This window comes from Protomyctophum parallelum, assembly GCF_964188405.1.
Source record: "Protomyctophum parallelum genome assembly, chromosome: 17".
NCBI lineage: Eukaryota > Metazoa > Chordata > Actinopteri > Myctophiformes > Myctophidae > Protomyctophum > Protomyctophum parallelum.
This window is the reverse complement of record NC_139719.1, coordinates 11,177,999-11,196,677: the sequence shown is the minus strand read 5'-3', so window position 1 is coordinate 11,196,677 and position 18,679 is coordinate 11,177,999. Positions and strand designations below refer to the sequence as shown.

The 18,679-nt window shown below is 42.9% G+C and overlaps 1 protein-coding gene across 1 annotated transcript in view; it reads left to right on the top strand.

Annotated features, from left to right (window-relative positions):
* Nucleotides 1-18,679, top strand: part of opn4b (opsin 4b) — a 93,103-nt gene that overhangs the window by 58,011 nt on the left and 16,413 nt on the right. The window contains exons 5-9 of the mRNA XM_083788254.1: nucleotides 3,555-3,726; nucleotides 11,497-11,658; nucleotides 11,973-12,080; nucleotides 12,446-12,626; nucleotides 13,747-13,926. Coding sequence (XP_083644380.1) covers nucleotides 3,555-3,726; nucleotides 11,497-11,658; nucleotides 11,973-12,080; nucleotides 12,446-12,626; nucleotides 13,747-13,926 — 803 coding nt within the window. The remainder of the gene's footprint in view (nucleotides 1-3,554; nucleotides 3,727-11,496; nucleotides 11,659-11,972; nucleotides 12,081-12,445; nucleotides 12,627-13,746; nucleotides 13,927-18,679) is intronic.

Sequence of the window (18,679 nt, the reverse complement as noted above, 5' to 3'; positions counted from 1 at the left end):
ATGAAAATTATCTCTTGATTGGTCAACGCCATCATGTACGCCGTCAGTATGTGTACAGCAACGTAATCTACGTGCCCAGGCAGTTTGAAGTGTTTGCCTTCATCCTACGGGGAGTTATTGGCGAAAAACTGACTTTTCTCGAAAAGCGTAACATTTTACACCTGGAGTATATGTGTGCTACAATTTTTTTCTTTGATGTTGGTGAATAAAAATCCACATGGATGTCTTCATGCTTATGTTCTTCATTAGTTTGCATCGTGTTTAGACAGAATTCACGTTAATTTTGGTCTGTAAGCAACGCCAAAGAAAACTTGCAAAATCCAATACCATTATATGTAATATTTACATATTTGACATATTGACCAATATTATATGTTCAGTCAGCTGTCTTCATTACAGAGTGTATTCTAAAATTAGTTTAGGGTTGTATAACATTGTACAACTCAATCAATCAATCGTTTGTTTAATCAATGTATTTTCCCATTGAACTGTCTCAAACGCCCAAACTGGTACACCAATACTATTTAATATTTCCCTTATGTTTGATACATTTTCTTATCACATCCATGGTATGAAAACAATGCTAAGGAGTTGCTTCAATTAAATATAATTGCTTTAAGCTGAAAATGATATGTTTAATGGTGTTTTTTAGCGTTGTTACATTTATCATGCATGCCGTTACAATTAATCCGATATGCGCAGCAAATGTAACACTGGAACAGCGTCCACGTTCGGTTTAATAACTCCCGACCTGTTTTATCAACAAACAAAAAAACTTGAAGTGGTTTATGGTAGCAGACATGTGTACGTCCGTTGCCTGAAAATAGTGTAGATAAACGGATCTCTGAGTAAAAAAATGAAACGTGCAAAGTGTTACATCCTTGGCGGCTCTCCCCTACATCTAACCCTGAAGGTGGGTTGCACACTGGACGCGTTTTTTCGGAAACCGACGGAAAGATGCTACTAAAAATCTGAAAAACGCGCCCAGTGTTTGCATTGCTACTTGTAGTAGGGCGGGGCTTCACTCCCTCTGGACTCGCCACCTACCTGTTTAGGATCCCCTGCATTAGGCAATTTCAATATAGTATAGTTTCATGAACGGAAATGACAAAGAGGTGACAGCTTCCGTAAGAACAAAAGAACAAAAGAACAAAATAAAATGAAATTAAACAAAAATAAAATGATTCACAGGAGGCAGGCAGTGATCACCCCATTCCTTTTTATGAGGCACAGTCGCGAAGAGCTGTCAGGCTTGAGAAAACCAAGAGTCTATATTTGAATCCGCCCACCACCTCTACTACACCAAACATATATTCACCGAAAATAGCCCATGGACAAGCTCATGCACAACATGTCACGCCACACTGCTGTGAGATTGTAGATACGGGCAATTTCCGCCCCAAAAGTTCCCACAAGTCTTGTAACTCTCCGGTTCACATGTTTTTTTAATTGCAGTGTGTTGGGGGGCTGAAGTTCATTCACAGGGCAGCCAGTATCATCTGTCAGAAGGTAGACTGATGAACTGTGGCTTCCTTCCACGTCTCCACCAGAAGGGAGAGTGTGTTTGTCTGAGTGTTAATCAAGGGAACCCTCAGGCTTCGTACACACATAAAGAACAACTGTGCTGTGCTCTGCCTGTGTTTCATGGCCGCCCCAATGCTTTTCCAATGGAAGTCACGTGGTTTGACCAAACACTTGTGTTTGATTGCCCCCCCCCCCTCCCCCATCACACACACAAATGTTTGGTCAAACCATGTGACTTCCATTGGAAATACATTGGGGCGGCCATTCAACACGGACAAGACAGAAGACACATACCAGAAAGTCTGCTTGCCGTGTGCTGTCACCTGTGTCATTACTGACACTACACATGATGTAATCTGTGTGTTTGTGCATTGCGTGCGTGCGTGCGTGTGTGCATGTTCACACCTACACATACGATAGGTCACTGACTTCTTACCAAAGGGCTAAACTTCAGTGGGTGGAATTCCACCTACAGCCAATAGAAAAAGCCCCTTTGATTTCCACATGTATAGTTTAATCAGTATAGCATACTTTACTTTGATAACATATACAGCAGGTTCACTCTGGACATGGAAGCACTGCGAATTACTGCCAACCTGGCAACCTGGCTGCAGTGTTACTGCCAACCTGCGGCTGCAGTGTTGATATTCTGTCGTTTTATACTATGACAAAATGTTTTCGTCGACTATAGCTTTTTTCACTGACGGAACCTAAATGGAAACTAAATAAAAACCATAAGCTATGATGACTAAAAATTCGACTAAAATGTCAGAGAGTACACAGGGAACCTGTGTACTCTCTGCTGCAGGGAGCACCATATCTGCAATACTGGCTCTGGTGAAATGGTTGTGTACCTCTTTACCTGCCTGAAACATGTTCTTAAAACTGCTGGGACCTCTCCGTATTTAATTTTATGGACCATGTTTAGTCTAGCCATTGTAACCTTTGATTCTACTGAGCCAGTTCAGCTCTCTGAACTGGTTCCTTCCTATATGGGTTCTGGGTTCCATCCCTAGTATAACCCTTATCAGTCTATTTTTAGCTTTGTTTTAAAAGACTTAATCAAGCCCTCGTGGTACAGGATAAGGGAGTTGGCCACCACTAATTTTGTCTCCCTATCCATGTATCTTGCTGTTCGAGCTAGAAACATAGTCAGTCCGGGGACCTTGCTTAGCACCTTGCTGGCCATACTTCGGCCGTCTAAGTTACCCTCCAAAATACGACCCAGGTATTTCACTGATGATTTTGCTGCTATGTATTCCGGATTCATTTTGATCTTGAAGTCTGATCTTGAAGTCTCCTAATTGGATTTTCGAGCCAAACAGAATTGATTCTGTCTTCCCTGAGTGTAAAGATAACTTTATTATCTATAAGCCAGGAACTAGCATTGGCTACTTCCTCACTCAGGGAGCTTTCTAACCCATTCTGACCGGGCACCCATTTTGGTGTCAGCATCATGTTATGCTTTAGCTATTTAAAAATAGCAGATCTACAAGCTCATATCGCGCCACCGAGTGGCGCGATACGAGCTTGTAGGTCTGCTATTTTTGAAAAATCGAAGAGCGACTGACATTTTTAGAATCTGATCTCAGGTCAGAATGGGTCCATCAGAACCAGTGTGTGTCCAGTGGAAACCTCGTATGAATCTGATCTCAGGTCAGAATGGGCTAATGTGGTTTGATCCTTGCGGGACATTAGCAGAGCAGAATCATCAGCGTACAGCAACAAATCACAGTTACAAGCATCCGTCATATCATTTGCGTTAGTCGTGTTAGCGAGAATGTTGCAGGACCTTTGACCCATTACGACATGGATGGTTAACATGCTATTAAAGCATGTTATGCTTGGCGGTGCCCCCTGCAAGTGCCCTTGGACAAGGCATTGAACCCCTACCATGAAATGTTCTATGAGCAGGGCCTGGCTGTAAACAAGTTCTTGCGCTTAGTCCAGTTACCCTGGGTAAACATAGTACCTTTCCTTTCCTTAGTCCAGTTACCCTGGGTAAACATAGTACCTTTCCTTTCCTGCAGGTGCGTACGTGCCGGAGGGCCTGCTGACGTCGTGCTCCTGGGACTACGTGACGTTCACGCCGGCCGTGCGCTCCTACACCATGCTGCTCTTCACCTTCGTCTTCTTCATCCCCCTGGGCATCATCATCTTCTGCTACTGCAACATCTTCAGAGCCATCCGCTGCACCACCCGGTGAGGAGGCACGGCACGCACGCACACACACACGCATGGCACACACACACACACACACACACACACACACACACACACACACACACACACACACGCACACGCGCATGCACACTGTGTATGTGATCTACAAGCTGAGCTTCACGTCTTCACACTCCACTTTAGCGCGTAGCACTTGCCGTGAATTAAGAGCATCTACTGAATTGTAAATTGCAGTTCACTACTTGGTTAGACTATTGCGCTTGCCGGCATCAACTTGTCACATGGCAGCTTGGCTGTACCTTAAAGTATATATTAATAGAGACGGCACCGGATTTCTCCTCCCATCCACTTGCATTAAGTTGCTCAAAGTTGACTTCACTCCTCCTTCCGGGTATAGGAACAGAGTGCATTCTAATAATAATAATAATAATGGATTTTATTTATAATGCACTTTACATTCACCACTTGAAATGATTGCTTATAGTTTTATGTCTAAGTCTACCCGGTAGATAGACATTAAGTGGAAACCAATTTCCCGCAAGGGACAATAAAGCTAACCTTGTGGCACCCTGAGATAATGCCTTGAACAGGCCTCTTGCTGAGGCAGGGCTTGCAAAGTGCGACCAAGTAAAGGTGTGTGTGTGTGTGTGTGTGTGTGTGTGTGTGTGTGTGTGTGTGTGTGTGTGTGTGTGTGTGTGTGTGTGTGTGAGGGTGTGTGTGTGTGTGTGTGTGTGTGTGTGTGTGTGTGTGTGTGACTGTGACTGTGACTGTGTGTGTGTGTGTGTGTGTGTGCATGCATGTCTCTATTGATGTGCTGTTGATTTATGAGGTGTTAGCGGGGTGTGTATTGATTGTCTGTCTGCACTGATGTCTCACTCGGCCATGATCCTCCTGACACTGTCTCCTGCTCCCCCTCCCCCACGCACGCACGCACGCACGGCCTGAAGTGGTTACTGTACTGTGTGTAAGTAACTAGTAACTAAAGTTTTCAAATAAATGTAGTGGAGTAAAAGTGCAATATTTTCCTCTGAGATGTAGTGGAGTAGAAGTAAAAGTACTGGAAGTTGGAAAGTACAATACCTCAAAATTGTACTTAAAGGTATATTCAGTGATTTCACTCAAAAAACCTTAGGTTTCGTTTTTGCCTTGGGACCCAAACTTTCGTCCAATCAGGATAGAGAGTCAAAAACGAAACCTAAGGTTTTTTGACCCCCAGGGGTTAACTGGGGACAGGGAGGAACTCCTTATATGGTCAGCACACTCTATAGTAGAGAGGATTATCACAACAAAACAAAAAAATAAGTGATATTTGAATTAAGTGAAATCACTGAATATACCTTTAAGTTACAATGCGTTTGTATAGGAAGGGGGGCTGGCCAGCTAAGATGAATCATCATTCATCATAACTCCAAAATATACATTTTTCAGGAAATAAAGAAAACCTTATATTTTTTTAAACAAAGCAATACTGCCTCATCAAAGTTGGTGTAACTTTATATATATTGTCAATTACTTCCATGAGAGGGGGAAAGCTTTTTACTACTTTCCATTGGTTCAATATTTTCGAAACAACACACAGACGTAAAGGGTGTTCAATAGCACTGATTTATGCACAAAAAAATAATATGAAAAACCTCAAAAACACACGAGGTTTCCTCCCGACAGCAACGATATCAAATATATTATATTTTTTTAAAGTGAAATATGACTATTTCAGTTCAGAGTCACTGGGGAATGTGCAGTACAAGCAGAGCCGTGTATAGTAGATCAGGGGTAGCCTAAGGCAACCTTTGGCACGGGCAATCACAGGCACACTTGTGAGAGAGGGGATCTTTCTTTTAAAAATATCATTACATTAAGCTCTCTCAAATGCATGCAAATCCTGCACAATTCTATACATTCATTCAAACTGAACTGTGACTGGGGACGGAGTCTGGGAGATAGGTGGGTTATTTATTATTAATAACCCACCTATCTCCCAGACTCCGTCTATACATTCATTCAGTTTGAATTCAGTTTGAATGAATGTATAGAATTGTGCAGGATTTGCATGCATTTGAGAGAGCTTAATTTAATGATATTTTAAAAAGAAGAATCCTCTCTCGCACACTTATGCAATTAATAATGATCATTACAATGTCCTGATGAGAGAGAAAATAGTCAGGAAGAAGAAAGAAATGTTATATTTATGGACCAATCAACATCTGTTGGAGTGGCGGTGTCATAAGTCAACATAATGTTGACATGGCGCACCGACTATCAAGAAAATAAAAACACGGCACTTCAAGTGAAAGAGGTTGCCGACCCCTATAGTAGATGATACATCACACACCGCCCTCTCTCTCTCCCACCTGGAGAGTATAACAAACTCCTCACAGTGTGCGCATGCTGTTCACATAGACCCTGTGAGCTCAGTGTCCACCACAACACACTAAACAGTGTGAGCATGCTGTTCACATAGACCCCATCAGCTCAGTGTCCACCACAACACACTAAACGGTGTGAGCATGCTGTTCACATAGACCCCGTCAGCTCAGTGTCCGAACACAACACACTAAACAGTGTGAGCATGCTGTTCACATAGACCCCGTCAGCTCAGTGTCTGAACACAACACACTAAACAGTGTGAGCATGCTGTTCACATAGACCCCGTCAGCTCAGTGTCCGAACACAACACACTAAACAGTGTGAGCATGCTGTTCACATAGACCCCGTCAGCTCAGTGTCTGAACACAACACACTAAACGGTGTGAGCATGCTGTTCACATAGACCCCGTCAGCTCAGTGTCCAACACAACACACTAAACAGTGTGAGCATGCTGTTTACATAGACCCCATCAGCTCAGTGTCCGAACACAACACACTAAACAGTGTGAGCATGCTGTTCACATAGACCCCGTCAGCTCAGTGTCTGAACACAACACACTAAACGGTGTGAGCATGCTGTTCACATAGACCCCGTGAGCTCAGTGTCCAACACAACACACTAAACAGTGTGAGCATGCTGTTCACATAGACCCCGTGAGCTCAGTGTCCAACACAACACACTAAACAGTGTGAGCATGCTGTTCACATAGACCCCATCAGCTCAGTGTCTGAACACAACACACTAAACAGTGTGAGCATGCTGTTCACATAGACCCCGTCAGCTCAGTGTCCAACACAACACACTAAACAGTGTGAGCATGCTGTTTACATAGACCCCGTCAGCTCAGTCTTCAACACAACCCAGTGAGCCCAGGATAACCATGGCTTAACACCATGCCTGTGCAGCAGCAGCACGGATCCTGGACCTTCTGTCTGAACCATGACGAGTGCAGCTGGGCACGGGGTGTTAAAAACCCTCTGACCCTTCAAATAGGGGGGGAAACATATACAGTGTGGAAAGGAAAATAGGGGGGAGGGGGGAAACAATTAACAACCTGGCTCTCAATGAGACAAGACCAAATGAAGAGTGGATTGTGATTGCTACAGAAAGAGAGGCAGAGGAGAGGAAAGGGGAGAATGTGCTACGGGAGACATCTCGGTGACAGCGAGGTCAGGCACGTTATTATGTCTGATATCTTGTTGTCACCGAGATGTCTCTCGTAGCCTATCTATAAAGTATGCTACAGTTCAGGCAGTACACAATACATATCAAGTACACTGTGTCTCACGTTCATGCACACAGGCATGGGCAACTCATGATTATAACAATGCATTTTCTCTTAAAACGTTTGCTGATTTCGCGGATACATTTTGTTTTAGGATAATGTCTGTATGGTGGTGAAGTGAACAGGGACTAAAGACCCATGAGGGATGAAGGGAGTGTTGAGTGTGTCGTGTCGAGTCCTATAAGTGTCAACTCAAAGTTATAATTGTACCATCCTTGTCTAGGTCGGGTGTTAAATGTTATGTCGGGTGTGAATTGTTTTACATTTGCACTGTATTGCTTGTATTTGTATGTAGGGAAAAAAGAAAAAAGAAAGGCATAGGGTAGCCTACTTTATATCCTTAATTGCCTATACAGTATAAATTATCCTGAATAAAAAAGAGAGAGGCAGAGAGCACGTATAGCCAATAGCCATGCTACATCTACATACCATGTGAACTCACTGCCCCTCTCGGCTGACTCACGAGTCACCATGAGATCCATCCTCTGACTTATGGAGCTGCAGTGGGGGAGAGGGTCAACCGGTTCAGATTCACAGGGAATACCACATCACTGAGAAACTCTGACCTGAGATCAGATTCATACGAGGTTTCCACTGGACACAAACACTGGTCTGATGAACCCATTCTGACCTGAGATCAGATTAAAAAAATGTCAGTCGCTCTTCGATTTTTCAAAAATAGCAGACCTACAAGCTCGTATCGCGCCACTCGGTGGCGCGATATGAGCTTGTAGATCTGCTATTTTTCAATAGATAAAGCATAACATGATGCTGACACCAAAATGGGTGCCCGTTCAGAATGGGTTAACACACTTTCAAAGGTCTACATCGCTGCCTGCTATATGGGAACATGTTGGAATGCGCAAAAAAGCATGGAATACGCATGTGTAATATTACAGGAAACTCCCGTTAAACTTTCCAACAAACTCCTGGTAAACTCCCGAGTCCCGAATTGTACCATCACACCTGTATATTATTATCGTATATATTAACTGTATATGCCCGCTAAACTCGAGGTTTACGGGCAAAATACAGTGCCCATAATTGCCCGTTAGCTCCTCTTTTCACGCAGAATAACTCTTCCTTCCATTGTAGACCAAATGGAACGGAGCCTTAGCATCAGCGGGAACACGTATTACATGCACATATATACTGTATTTGGAATAGACTTGTTAATATGTCCGATGACAGACTGACCAAAAAGATTTTTAACTGGGACATTTATAATGGTTACCCCTGGGCTAATGAAGTAAAGTCTTTATTCTTTAAGAATAATTAATCATTTATTTATTTAAATAGACTACGCTGTAATATTCATGAAATACAGAACTATATGTTCCTTGGGTATAAGGATAGTTGGGCTGTTGATTTATGGTACAAACCTAAACTAAGAACATATCGTCTTATTAAAAATAATTATGGCCCTGATCCTTATGTTGCACAAAATATATCCAAAGGTCAGAGATCTTTTTGTGCACAGCTGCATTCTGGGACCTTACCATTAGCTTTAGAAACGGGTAGATTCATTGGTACTCCTGAGGAGGACAGAGTGTGTCTAGTGTGTGATTTGAAAGAAATTGAAAATGAAATTCATTTTTTGTTTTACTGCCCTTTATATGAAGAGTTAAGACATGTATTGTTTTGTAAGATGACAACCATCTGTGCTGGCTTTTTCTGGTTGGAGGACTATGAGAAGCTGGAGTTTTGTTTTGGGAGGGGTATTTTTGCTTTGGCAGACTTTTTATGCAAATCGTGGGAAATGAGGCAGAATGTTTTGTTTGTGTAAAAATGTTTCTCTTACACAATGCAATATTGAAGCAATGTTACGGTGTGTCCTGTAAGTCCATGTGGGCTGGGCGCCTTTGGTGCATGACACAGAAATAAAGAATCTATCTATCTATAGTACCCTATTGGTCTGAATATAAGACCCTTTTTTAACCTAAAAAAAACGGGGTCGTATTATAACCGTGGGACTAGACTATTTGACATTCAATGTTCTTTTTCCACAAATGAGTCTTGAGGAAAAATGGGGGTTGTCTTATGATCAGAGTCGTCTTATATTTGGGACAATAATATATAGGTACAAAGTGTAGGGAATTATTTTGGGCCAGTGGAAGTGGGAAGGGTTATGATTCAGTGTGCAGCGAGTTGCCGTGCCGCGGCGTTGCGAAGTTGAAGCTGGAGCTGCAACTCAGAGCCGTTCCAGTCAATAGAATCGTAACTCACAGCCCCCTATATAGTCAACATGTGCAATACTCACTTCATTAGCATATGCGGCCATATATTATCCAGCTCATTACTACTGTTCACAGATGTATAAATCTTACCCCTGGTGTTTACCCTCAGGCTGTCCCTCTCACAATGTACATATCGCCATATATCCGCTAACCACAACTTGCTATAATAATCCATTTTGAGCGGGAGCCCCTTTTGGTGTTAGCATTATGTTGTGCTTTAGCTATTGAAAAATAGCAGATCTACAAGCTCATAGCGCGCCACCGAGTGGCGCGCTACGAACTTGTAGGTCTGCTATTTTAGAAATATTGTGAAAATGTGGTGGAAATCTTTGAATATATATTCTTTCAGAGCGAACGTTTTTAACTCAAATCTTTGCTTCTGGGGGGTCCCTGGAACAACATATTTTCAGATGGGGGTCGGTGGCCAAATGCATATATTTGTGGGGGTCCTTGACATGAAAATGTTTGAGAACCACTGACATAGAAACATGAGGCTTTTCAGAAAACTGTCTTGAATTGATTTAGAAGATATTTGTAGAATTGATGGTATATATAGGTCTAAATGGGATAAACATCACATTCATCCCCTGAATCCGAGTCCTGCATTATGGCAACGAGCGCTAGTGTCAGCGAAGCTGGCAGAATGTCCACAGATCGTATACACAGTCACGCCATCGTCTTTCAGATGATGCCACATGCAGGAACGTGGCTCCGCAGTCTCCAATGCCAACGCAACATGGCAGTAGATCGTTAAAGAGCTATTTTTGACAATCAAACACGTGAAAGCAAAGCTTGAGAAATGCTAATATATATATATATATATATATATACTGTACTGTTTTATATACCTCTCCGTGCATGTGTGCGTATCAACCAGGTTCCATAATTAAAGTGGCTTGCACTTTAGCACGCCACTCGGTGGCGCGCTATGACCTTGTAGATCTGCTATTTTTCAATAGCTAAATTATAACATGATGTTTAAAACACCAAAAGGGGTCCCTGCCCAAAATGGGATAAGTATTATAGGTACCCTATCAGGTATAGGTATGGTATTAGATATTAGGTACCTTGGATACGATTTTGTCCACAATTCCATGCTGTATTGATGTCGTATATACCATTAGAGGAGAGATAACAGGCAAACGTTGATCAAAATAACTATTATTACTACCGTATTCAAATTATTATTCTACAATTTCTAATTGTGTTGACTTAGTATATATTAAACTAAGTAATTCAGATGTTTTACAGTAACTTAAAGGTATATTCAGTGATTTCACTCAAAAAACCTTAGGTTTCGTTTTTGGCTGTGGGACCCAGCCTTTCGTCCAATCAGGATAGAGAGTCAAAAACGAAACCTAAGGTTTTTTGACCCCCAGGGGTTAACTGGGGACAGGGAGGAACTCCTTATATGGTCAGCACACTCTATGATAGAGAGGATTATCACAACAAAACAAAAAAATTAGTGATATTTGAATTAAGTGAAATCACTGAATATACCTTTAACTCTATATTGCTAAACAAAATATGGACCCTTATGGGTGCATTTGGACCTAATATGCATGTCAAACTGGGGGTCCTTGAAATTAAACGGGGTGAGAATCACTGCTAGAGCCGTAAACATCTTCTCTTATGGGGGTCCCTGGCATTATCTCTTAGAATGGGGGTCCCTGGCATATGTCTTTTCAAATGGAGGTCCGCTGGGCTAATTAGTGATTGATTACAGCACCGTGTAAATATGTGTGTCCTTCCGCTGTGGTTGTTGATATTAATATTAAAAGTGTGTGTGTGTGTGTGTGTGTGTGTGTGTGTGTGTGTGTGTGTGTGTGTGTGTGTGTGTGTGTGTGTGTGTGTGTGTGTGTGTGTGTGTGTGTGTGTGTGCGTGCGTGCGCGCGCATCAGGGCGGTGGATAAGATGAACGGCGAGGGCCTCCGGAGCTCTGTGAAGAAGATGCACAAGATGAAGAGCGAGTGGAAGATGGCCAAGATCGCTCTCCTCGTCATCCTCCTCTACGTCATCTCCTGGGCGCCCTACTCCTGTGTGGCCCTCACCGCCTTCTCAGGGTACGTGTGTGTGTGTGTGTGTGTGTGTGCGTGCGCGCATGCGTTAGGGCTTTAAGCAACTAGTCGACTATTCAAATAGTCGACTATAGTAAATCCACTAGTCAACCTTGTACTAGTTGACTAGAATGCTAGACTATAGTCACCAATGTACACAGTTTTTAATATCATAAAAAAATAAACTTGTTTTTAAGTCTCTTTTTTTTTACATAATAGGTAGTTGCCTAGCCTGTGTGTGTGTGTGTGTGTGTGTGCGTGTGCGTGTGCGTGTGCATGCGTGTGCGTGTGCGTGTGTGTGTGTGTGTCCTCTCCATCAGATATGCTGACCTGCTGAATCCGTACATGAACTCTGTTCCCGCTGTAATCGCCAAGGCCTCTGCCATTCACAACCCCATTATCTACGCCATAACACACCCCAAATACAGGTACAAACGCACACACGCGCACACACACACACACACACACACACACAAACACACTTATGTTTTGTGGTAATAATATTAAAGAATCAAGTGCCAGATTGATTTTTTTGGATTGATGGATGAATTAGATGGATTACCAATATGCTCATAATAAAAATGTCTGTCTGTCTGTCTGCCTGCCTGCCTGCCTGCCTGCCTGCCTGCCTGCCTGCCTGCCTGCCTGCCTGCCTGCCTCCCTGTCTGCCTCCCTGCCTGCCTGCCTGCCTGCCTGCCTGCCTGCCTGCCTGCCTGCCTGCCTGCCTGCCTGCCTGCCTGCCTGCCTGCCTGCCTGCCTGTCTGCCTGTCTGCCTGCCTGCCTGCGTTGCCAGGTCAGCTATCAGCAGGTACATTCCGTGTCTGGGCGTGCTGCTGCGTGTTCCTCCTCGAAGCCGCTTCGCCAGCAACAGCAGCTTCCAGTCCACGCGCCGATCCACGCTCACCAGCCAATCGTCCGAGTACAGCCGGCCCACCATGATGCCCCGCCTCTCCTCCGAGTCCGACAGCGAATCGGTGAGTGCGGCCCGTCTGTCCCGTCGCACGCTTAGATACGCTTCTGTCTCTTGGCCCATTCATCATGGTTCGTCGAACGACGTAGAGCTGCAGTTGAAAAATATTTGAATTAAGGAATAAGTAAGAGTCTGATTGGGGTTAGGATTAAACATTTAGAGTGTTGGTTTAGATTAGATTAGATTATAGGGACAGAGTTATATAAAAGCAGATATACGGGGGCAGTGTGGCGCTGTCGCTTCACAGCTATAGGTCCTGGGTCCCCGCGTCCCCTAGGGTAGGTATACCCTCACAAAAAGTAGGCTAATCGTTGTTTCTAAACTGCCTCCCCTAGCCAGCCGGGGTGACTGATGGAATTGGAATAACGTGTTCCTTCCACGTGCTACGTCCAACCAGGGAACCCCCCTGTCAGGTGAAAAGAAGCGGCTTGGGACTCCTCATGCATTGAAGGAAGCATGAGGTCAGTCCTCTCGCCAGGTTGGCAGAGGAAGTGTAGTGCCCAGCATTACCGTAGACAACTGACACTGGGGTGGAGAAAAAAAAGGGTTACAAAAACGGTGGGATAACTTTTTTCTAGAAAGAAATAAAATCTCACTCCCACTGTGAGCTCGCAGATGGAAGATTGGTTATTTTCCGCTTTAGTCAAAGGGTTAAACATTGGTTACAAATGGCAGGAAAATGTGGCCAAATTAGACTGAGGGACTGGATTGTTGTTTTTTAATTTGAAAGCAGGGACTCATAGCTTCAAATTGACATACTGGTTGTTCAGTTTGACCCACCAGTTTTGGAGATACGGCTTATAGAGTAATGTCTTGAAGAGAAACAGCGAGTTGAGAAAACAGGCTTGAAAGGTTCACTGCTGTGGCTACATGTTTAAGCATTTATTTCATATTTACATATTATTACTTATTTCAGACGTGCTCTAGTATGTGAAGAGTCTGCCTGTGCTATTAACTCATTTTGTATAAAAAAAAAAGGTTTTCTCCTCTTTTCTCCGCAACCTCCTCCTGCCATCGCGCAAGCTGGAGGTTTGCACGATGGCAGGCTCTCAGTCAAATCTGGTCACAAATTGCAAAGATTGCATTCATAATTGGTTTGTGTTTGTTGTGCGTGTGTGTCTCAGGGGGGCGGGCTCTCAGACATAGAGGTGGACCCATCGTCATCGTTTCATCGGAGACCTGCGAGCCGGCAGTCCTCCAGTGATTCCAAACAGGTGCGGCGCGCCAGCCAGAGGTCGAAGTTGAGGGGTCGCGACTCCGGCGTGTTTGAGAGAGCCTCGACCCACAGCCTCTCACAGATCACAGTGAGTATAGCCCACTAGAGCATGGAGGCTCCTCTCGGCTCCCATGTGTTGTTTTTGGCAGCCAGATTTACGTTTTAGTCGTAGTCTCTTGAATAGTTTTCATTTAGTTTCAGTCACATTTTAGTCACCTGGAATGTTTTAGTGATGGTCTAGTTTTAGTCGACTAAATATCACAAGATGTTAGTCGACTAAATCTACAGTTGATTTAGTCGAACAAAATGTGTTTTGGCGGGCCTTGATGCCGTTGTAATGGCAGTTTTTTTTTCACTTTGTGAGCTTTTAGATCTGCTATTTTCAGCACTGGAAAAAGGTAGTCGACGAACACAACACTGATAATAGGGCGGACTGCCTCGCCCCCTGCTATTAATTTCGATGTTTTCGAAGTTAATTGGCTATGACGTTTTGAAGCACCCGGAAGAACGCTCTCTACTTCATGTGGTGGTTTCATGCGCTCGTGTGTGCGTGTGCGCGTGCGTGCGTGTGGACAATATTTTAGGGCAATAAAAAAAGCGATATACCAAATGTCCCACTCCATTCCCCTGGCTGCCAGACTAGAGTCATTTTAGATTTGAACCACTTTAACTACATGTATCCAACTGTAGCAGATATCCAAGCTATATACAAGATATACTGTACAAGGCCAAACATATCATTTTATTGGGGGTCTATGCTATAGAGTAGAAGCTAATATAGCAACATACATTTTTCTGACAACTGTAAGGATTTAGAAGACATTTTAGAATCGCCCTCAAGTCTTTTGGGTTAATTCCAGGGGGGCAGTCAGCCAGATATTTCGTGAAGCCTCATTTGAAATCGGTAGTTCATATAATGGCCTGTTGTGGCGCTGGACTGGACCCAAAAAGCCCCATAGCTCCATAGAGGCCCATGTATTTTGGCCCAACTTCACCTAGACTGTATTACCTTAATAAACATGGTCATGAATACTTTCTTCTTCCAGTCACTAGTTTAAAGTCTCATTTCTAATGTCATAATATTCTTTTTGGAAAATTATGGTCCCATTAATTAAAATAATGACCATAAAGTCGCGTATGTTCTGAGGGGCGTGGCTACCGTTACCGTCTATGATCGGGATTCCCCTCCCACTCAAGAGTCTACTCCTCCCACTCGAGTCAAAATAAAAACCAACGGAGAAGAAGGGGGGAAGTCCCGCCTCGTTGTCTGGGCAGCCAATGGCCAGCTGGACCCAAACGGAGCCAGCCAATGGCCAGCTGGTACCAAACGGATCTAGAAAGATGGCGACTTACAGTGCAGGAATAACAGGCTTCATTTTACGTCCATGTTAAACCCGGGGAACGCTTTGTCCATATTTTTTACAGTCTATGGTTAATTCACACAATTTGATTCTCACAATTCATTACATTCCTGACACGTTGAGAGCTTGTAGATCTTTCAACATCTTTTTTTTTTACCTTTCAGCTTATATAGAATGGGACGCCAGCAGTGTTGATTTTGTCGACTAAAACAAAGACGAAAAATGTTCGTCGACTACATTTTCCCACTGACTAAAGCTAAATGGAAACTAAATAAAAACTAAGCTATGATGACTAAAACTAAGACTAAGTATATTGACAATTTTGTCAACAAATAAAAACTAGACTTAGGAATGGACTAGTGGACAAGAGATCCAGTATAAGTCATTTTACAATTAGCTGAAAATAGACGATCTACAAGCTCACAACGCGTCGCACTATCGCAGTGCGACACGTTGTGTGCTTGGGCTTGTAGATCGGCTAATTTCAGCAAGTGAAAAAAAAACAGGCATCAAGGCCCGCCAAATTACATTTTGTTCGACTAAATCAACTGTAGATTTAGTCGACTAAAATCTTATGATATTTAGTCGACTAGACGAACTAGACGAACACTAAAACATTCCAAGGTGACTAAAATGTGACTATAAAACTAAGTTAAAACTATTCAAGAGACTGTGACTAAAACTAAAACAAATCAAAAACAACACTGGGCATATATACAGTAGGTTACAAGTTATCTAGACTCTCTAGATTCTTTTATGTTTTGGGTTTTCAGAGTCGGACCGTTTGGCCCAGAACGGCCCCCGCATGCACGCACGCACACACACACACTCTGCACGAGGTGACAATGACAGACGCATAATGTTTAGTCATTGTTGTCAGAAGCAATCGAGCGGCGTGCCGTGTGACGTGAGGTCAGGCCGCTCGCAGCCCCGTTAAACTGAATACTCGTCATGAATGGTATTCCACAGCACAGGATACCTCATGTGAGGTCACTCCGGAAAAACCCCCATGCTTCCCTAACCTTTATTTGTTCTGTCCTTCTTCAAGCTTTATGACTCCTTAGTATGTCACCTTCATGGGCTTGTGTTACATTATCGTGAAAACTTTTTTTTTTTGTGTCAGCTGTTTCTTTTTTTAAGTCCTTTTGGTGTCTAATCGTGGTATTATTTTAAATAATCATATAACGTTTATTTGAATAGCACTTCCGCCCCAAACAATGTTACAAAATAATTCAAAATTTGTAAAATAAAAAGGTGGAAAAAAAAGGTACAGTCGACGAACATACAGTAACATGTTTTGTTTTCGTCATATTTTTAGTCTACAAAATCAACACTGACAGGAATAAAACAACCAAAATAAATACAACATTTCCGCCAGTCTAAATTCCTCAGGCGGGGCTCATTCCAAAACGCCCGGCCCACCTGTGGTCTTTACACTATAATGTAGGACCACCGTGCCGGGTGGGTCCTGACCTGTCTGTGGCCCTCAGGCACGCCTGCTGGCTCATATTGTCCAAAAACCTGAGGGGGGGGGGGGGGGTCCAAGCAAAGACGTCAACGCAACCATTTTAGGCTCTATGTATTTCGGCAAACGACAGATAGTGAAAATAGCCTATAAGCCCACAGTGGCCCCTTTTCCACCGGTTGGTTCCCAGTGGGAACCGGTTCAGTTCTTTTTGGTTTTTAGTCCATGAGCCAGAGCTCCAAAATTGAAACGTTAATTATGAATTGAGTGTGCAAAACCATACCTATATTAGATTGTTATCACCATGAAACTTACCCAATTGAGTACTTACACGAAGACAATGATTTATTGTATTACAATTTTTACATTTTTTAATATCAACCGGTGGAAAAGGGGTCTGTGTGTCATGATGCGTTCGGAGGTTGTAAATAGGCTACATTTAATCATTCTTTAGAGTTTGGACATTTTGGGAACGGACTTGCATAATGGAATACATTTTAGTGGCTGTTTTGGAGTGTGTGAAGATTCAAGAACGCTTTCATTTCCAAAGCTGCTCAGTGAACTCACACACTGCTACCATAAAAACCAGGACACTCACAGTCTCAACAACTAACGTTACTTATTGTCATAATACTTTGGAGGGTCTGTTTATAGATTTTGCAATTGTTTTTAGCAAAATGTTTTTAGGAAAATCAACGGTGAATCAAATGACCCAAATACGAGATATAGTAAAACATGGCAAATAAGTAAGTAAGTAAGTACATTTTATTTTAGAGCACCTTTCGAAACAATGTTACAAAGTGCTGTACAGTGGTCAACAAGGTAAAACAATCATGTTAAAACAAGGGCATGAAACAAACAAAAACACACAATAGTCAAGTAAATAGATCATAAAATAAAGTGCTGACGAAATAAATACGTTTTTAACAAGTTCTTAAAACCGTCGACAGACTCCACAAAGTGGGGGCAACCACTGCAAATGCAAATAAGTTATGTGTTATGGTCATTTTGTCCACCACAAGCCTGCATGGTGATGGATGAACCCTGAGCCAGAGCCATCCTGACTAGAAAATCCAAACAAATGATCACAAAACAATAAAACATATATGTATATATAGTGGTGACGTCTTCCTCTAGTTGTGAATGCAGACAACATGCCAGCTCAGACGAGCACCAGCAGGGGAGACGGACCAGAATAGATCCCACTTCAGAGGGGGTACATGTTGTTCCTCTCTCTCTCTCTCTCTCTCTCTCTCTCTCTCTCTCTCTCTCTCTCTCTCTCTCTGTGTGTGTGTGTTCACTATTACGCCATCCCATATGAATGGTGTTTCTTTACACATGACATTAACACGTGCACCGTGACTTGTGAATACAATGTCATTTTAACCACCACATACATGTATACGTACGTACAGTGATGCTCTACTCGGGGAGCGGTCGGTCGACAATTTCATTAGATAATTGTCTCTGGGAGAAATGGAGACAGCGGGAAGAAGGGCGAGAATCGAGGACATATCCATACATACAAATGTTTTTTGGCACACACACCTAACAGCCTGACTTGAATCGTTAAGCTCAAGGATTTTACAAAGACGTTATGTGCTATGGTTCGGTCGGAAAACGTCCATCAAGATAATCCGTTCATTGCAATGATATTGCATAAGGTTTGGCCGTGTGTGACTCATGTGCTTCTGTGTCAATACAGATTTATCTGTGACTGTCTGAGATCAGTGAACTCAGTGAACTAAAAGCAGAGCATGAGTAGCAGAATCACTAAATGGTCATGACATAATTTTACCGTCCAAGGGCATGACTTAAAGATGGAGTGCCATGATTTATTTCCCACACTAAAACATGATCATCAGGTCTTATTGTTATATAAGGAGGAAGATTATTATTTTTTTCATTCAAACTTAAGCAGGCATTTGAAGTAGAAAAATAATCAATACACTGTAGACAGATTTTAGCAGGCAATCCAAAAAAGCACAAACAAAGCAGACATTTGAGCAAATGAG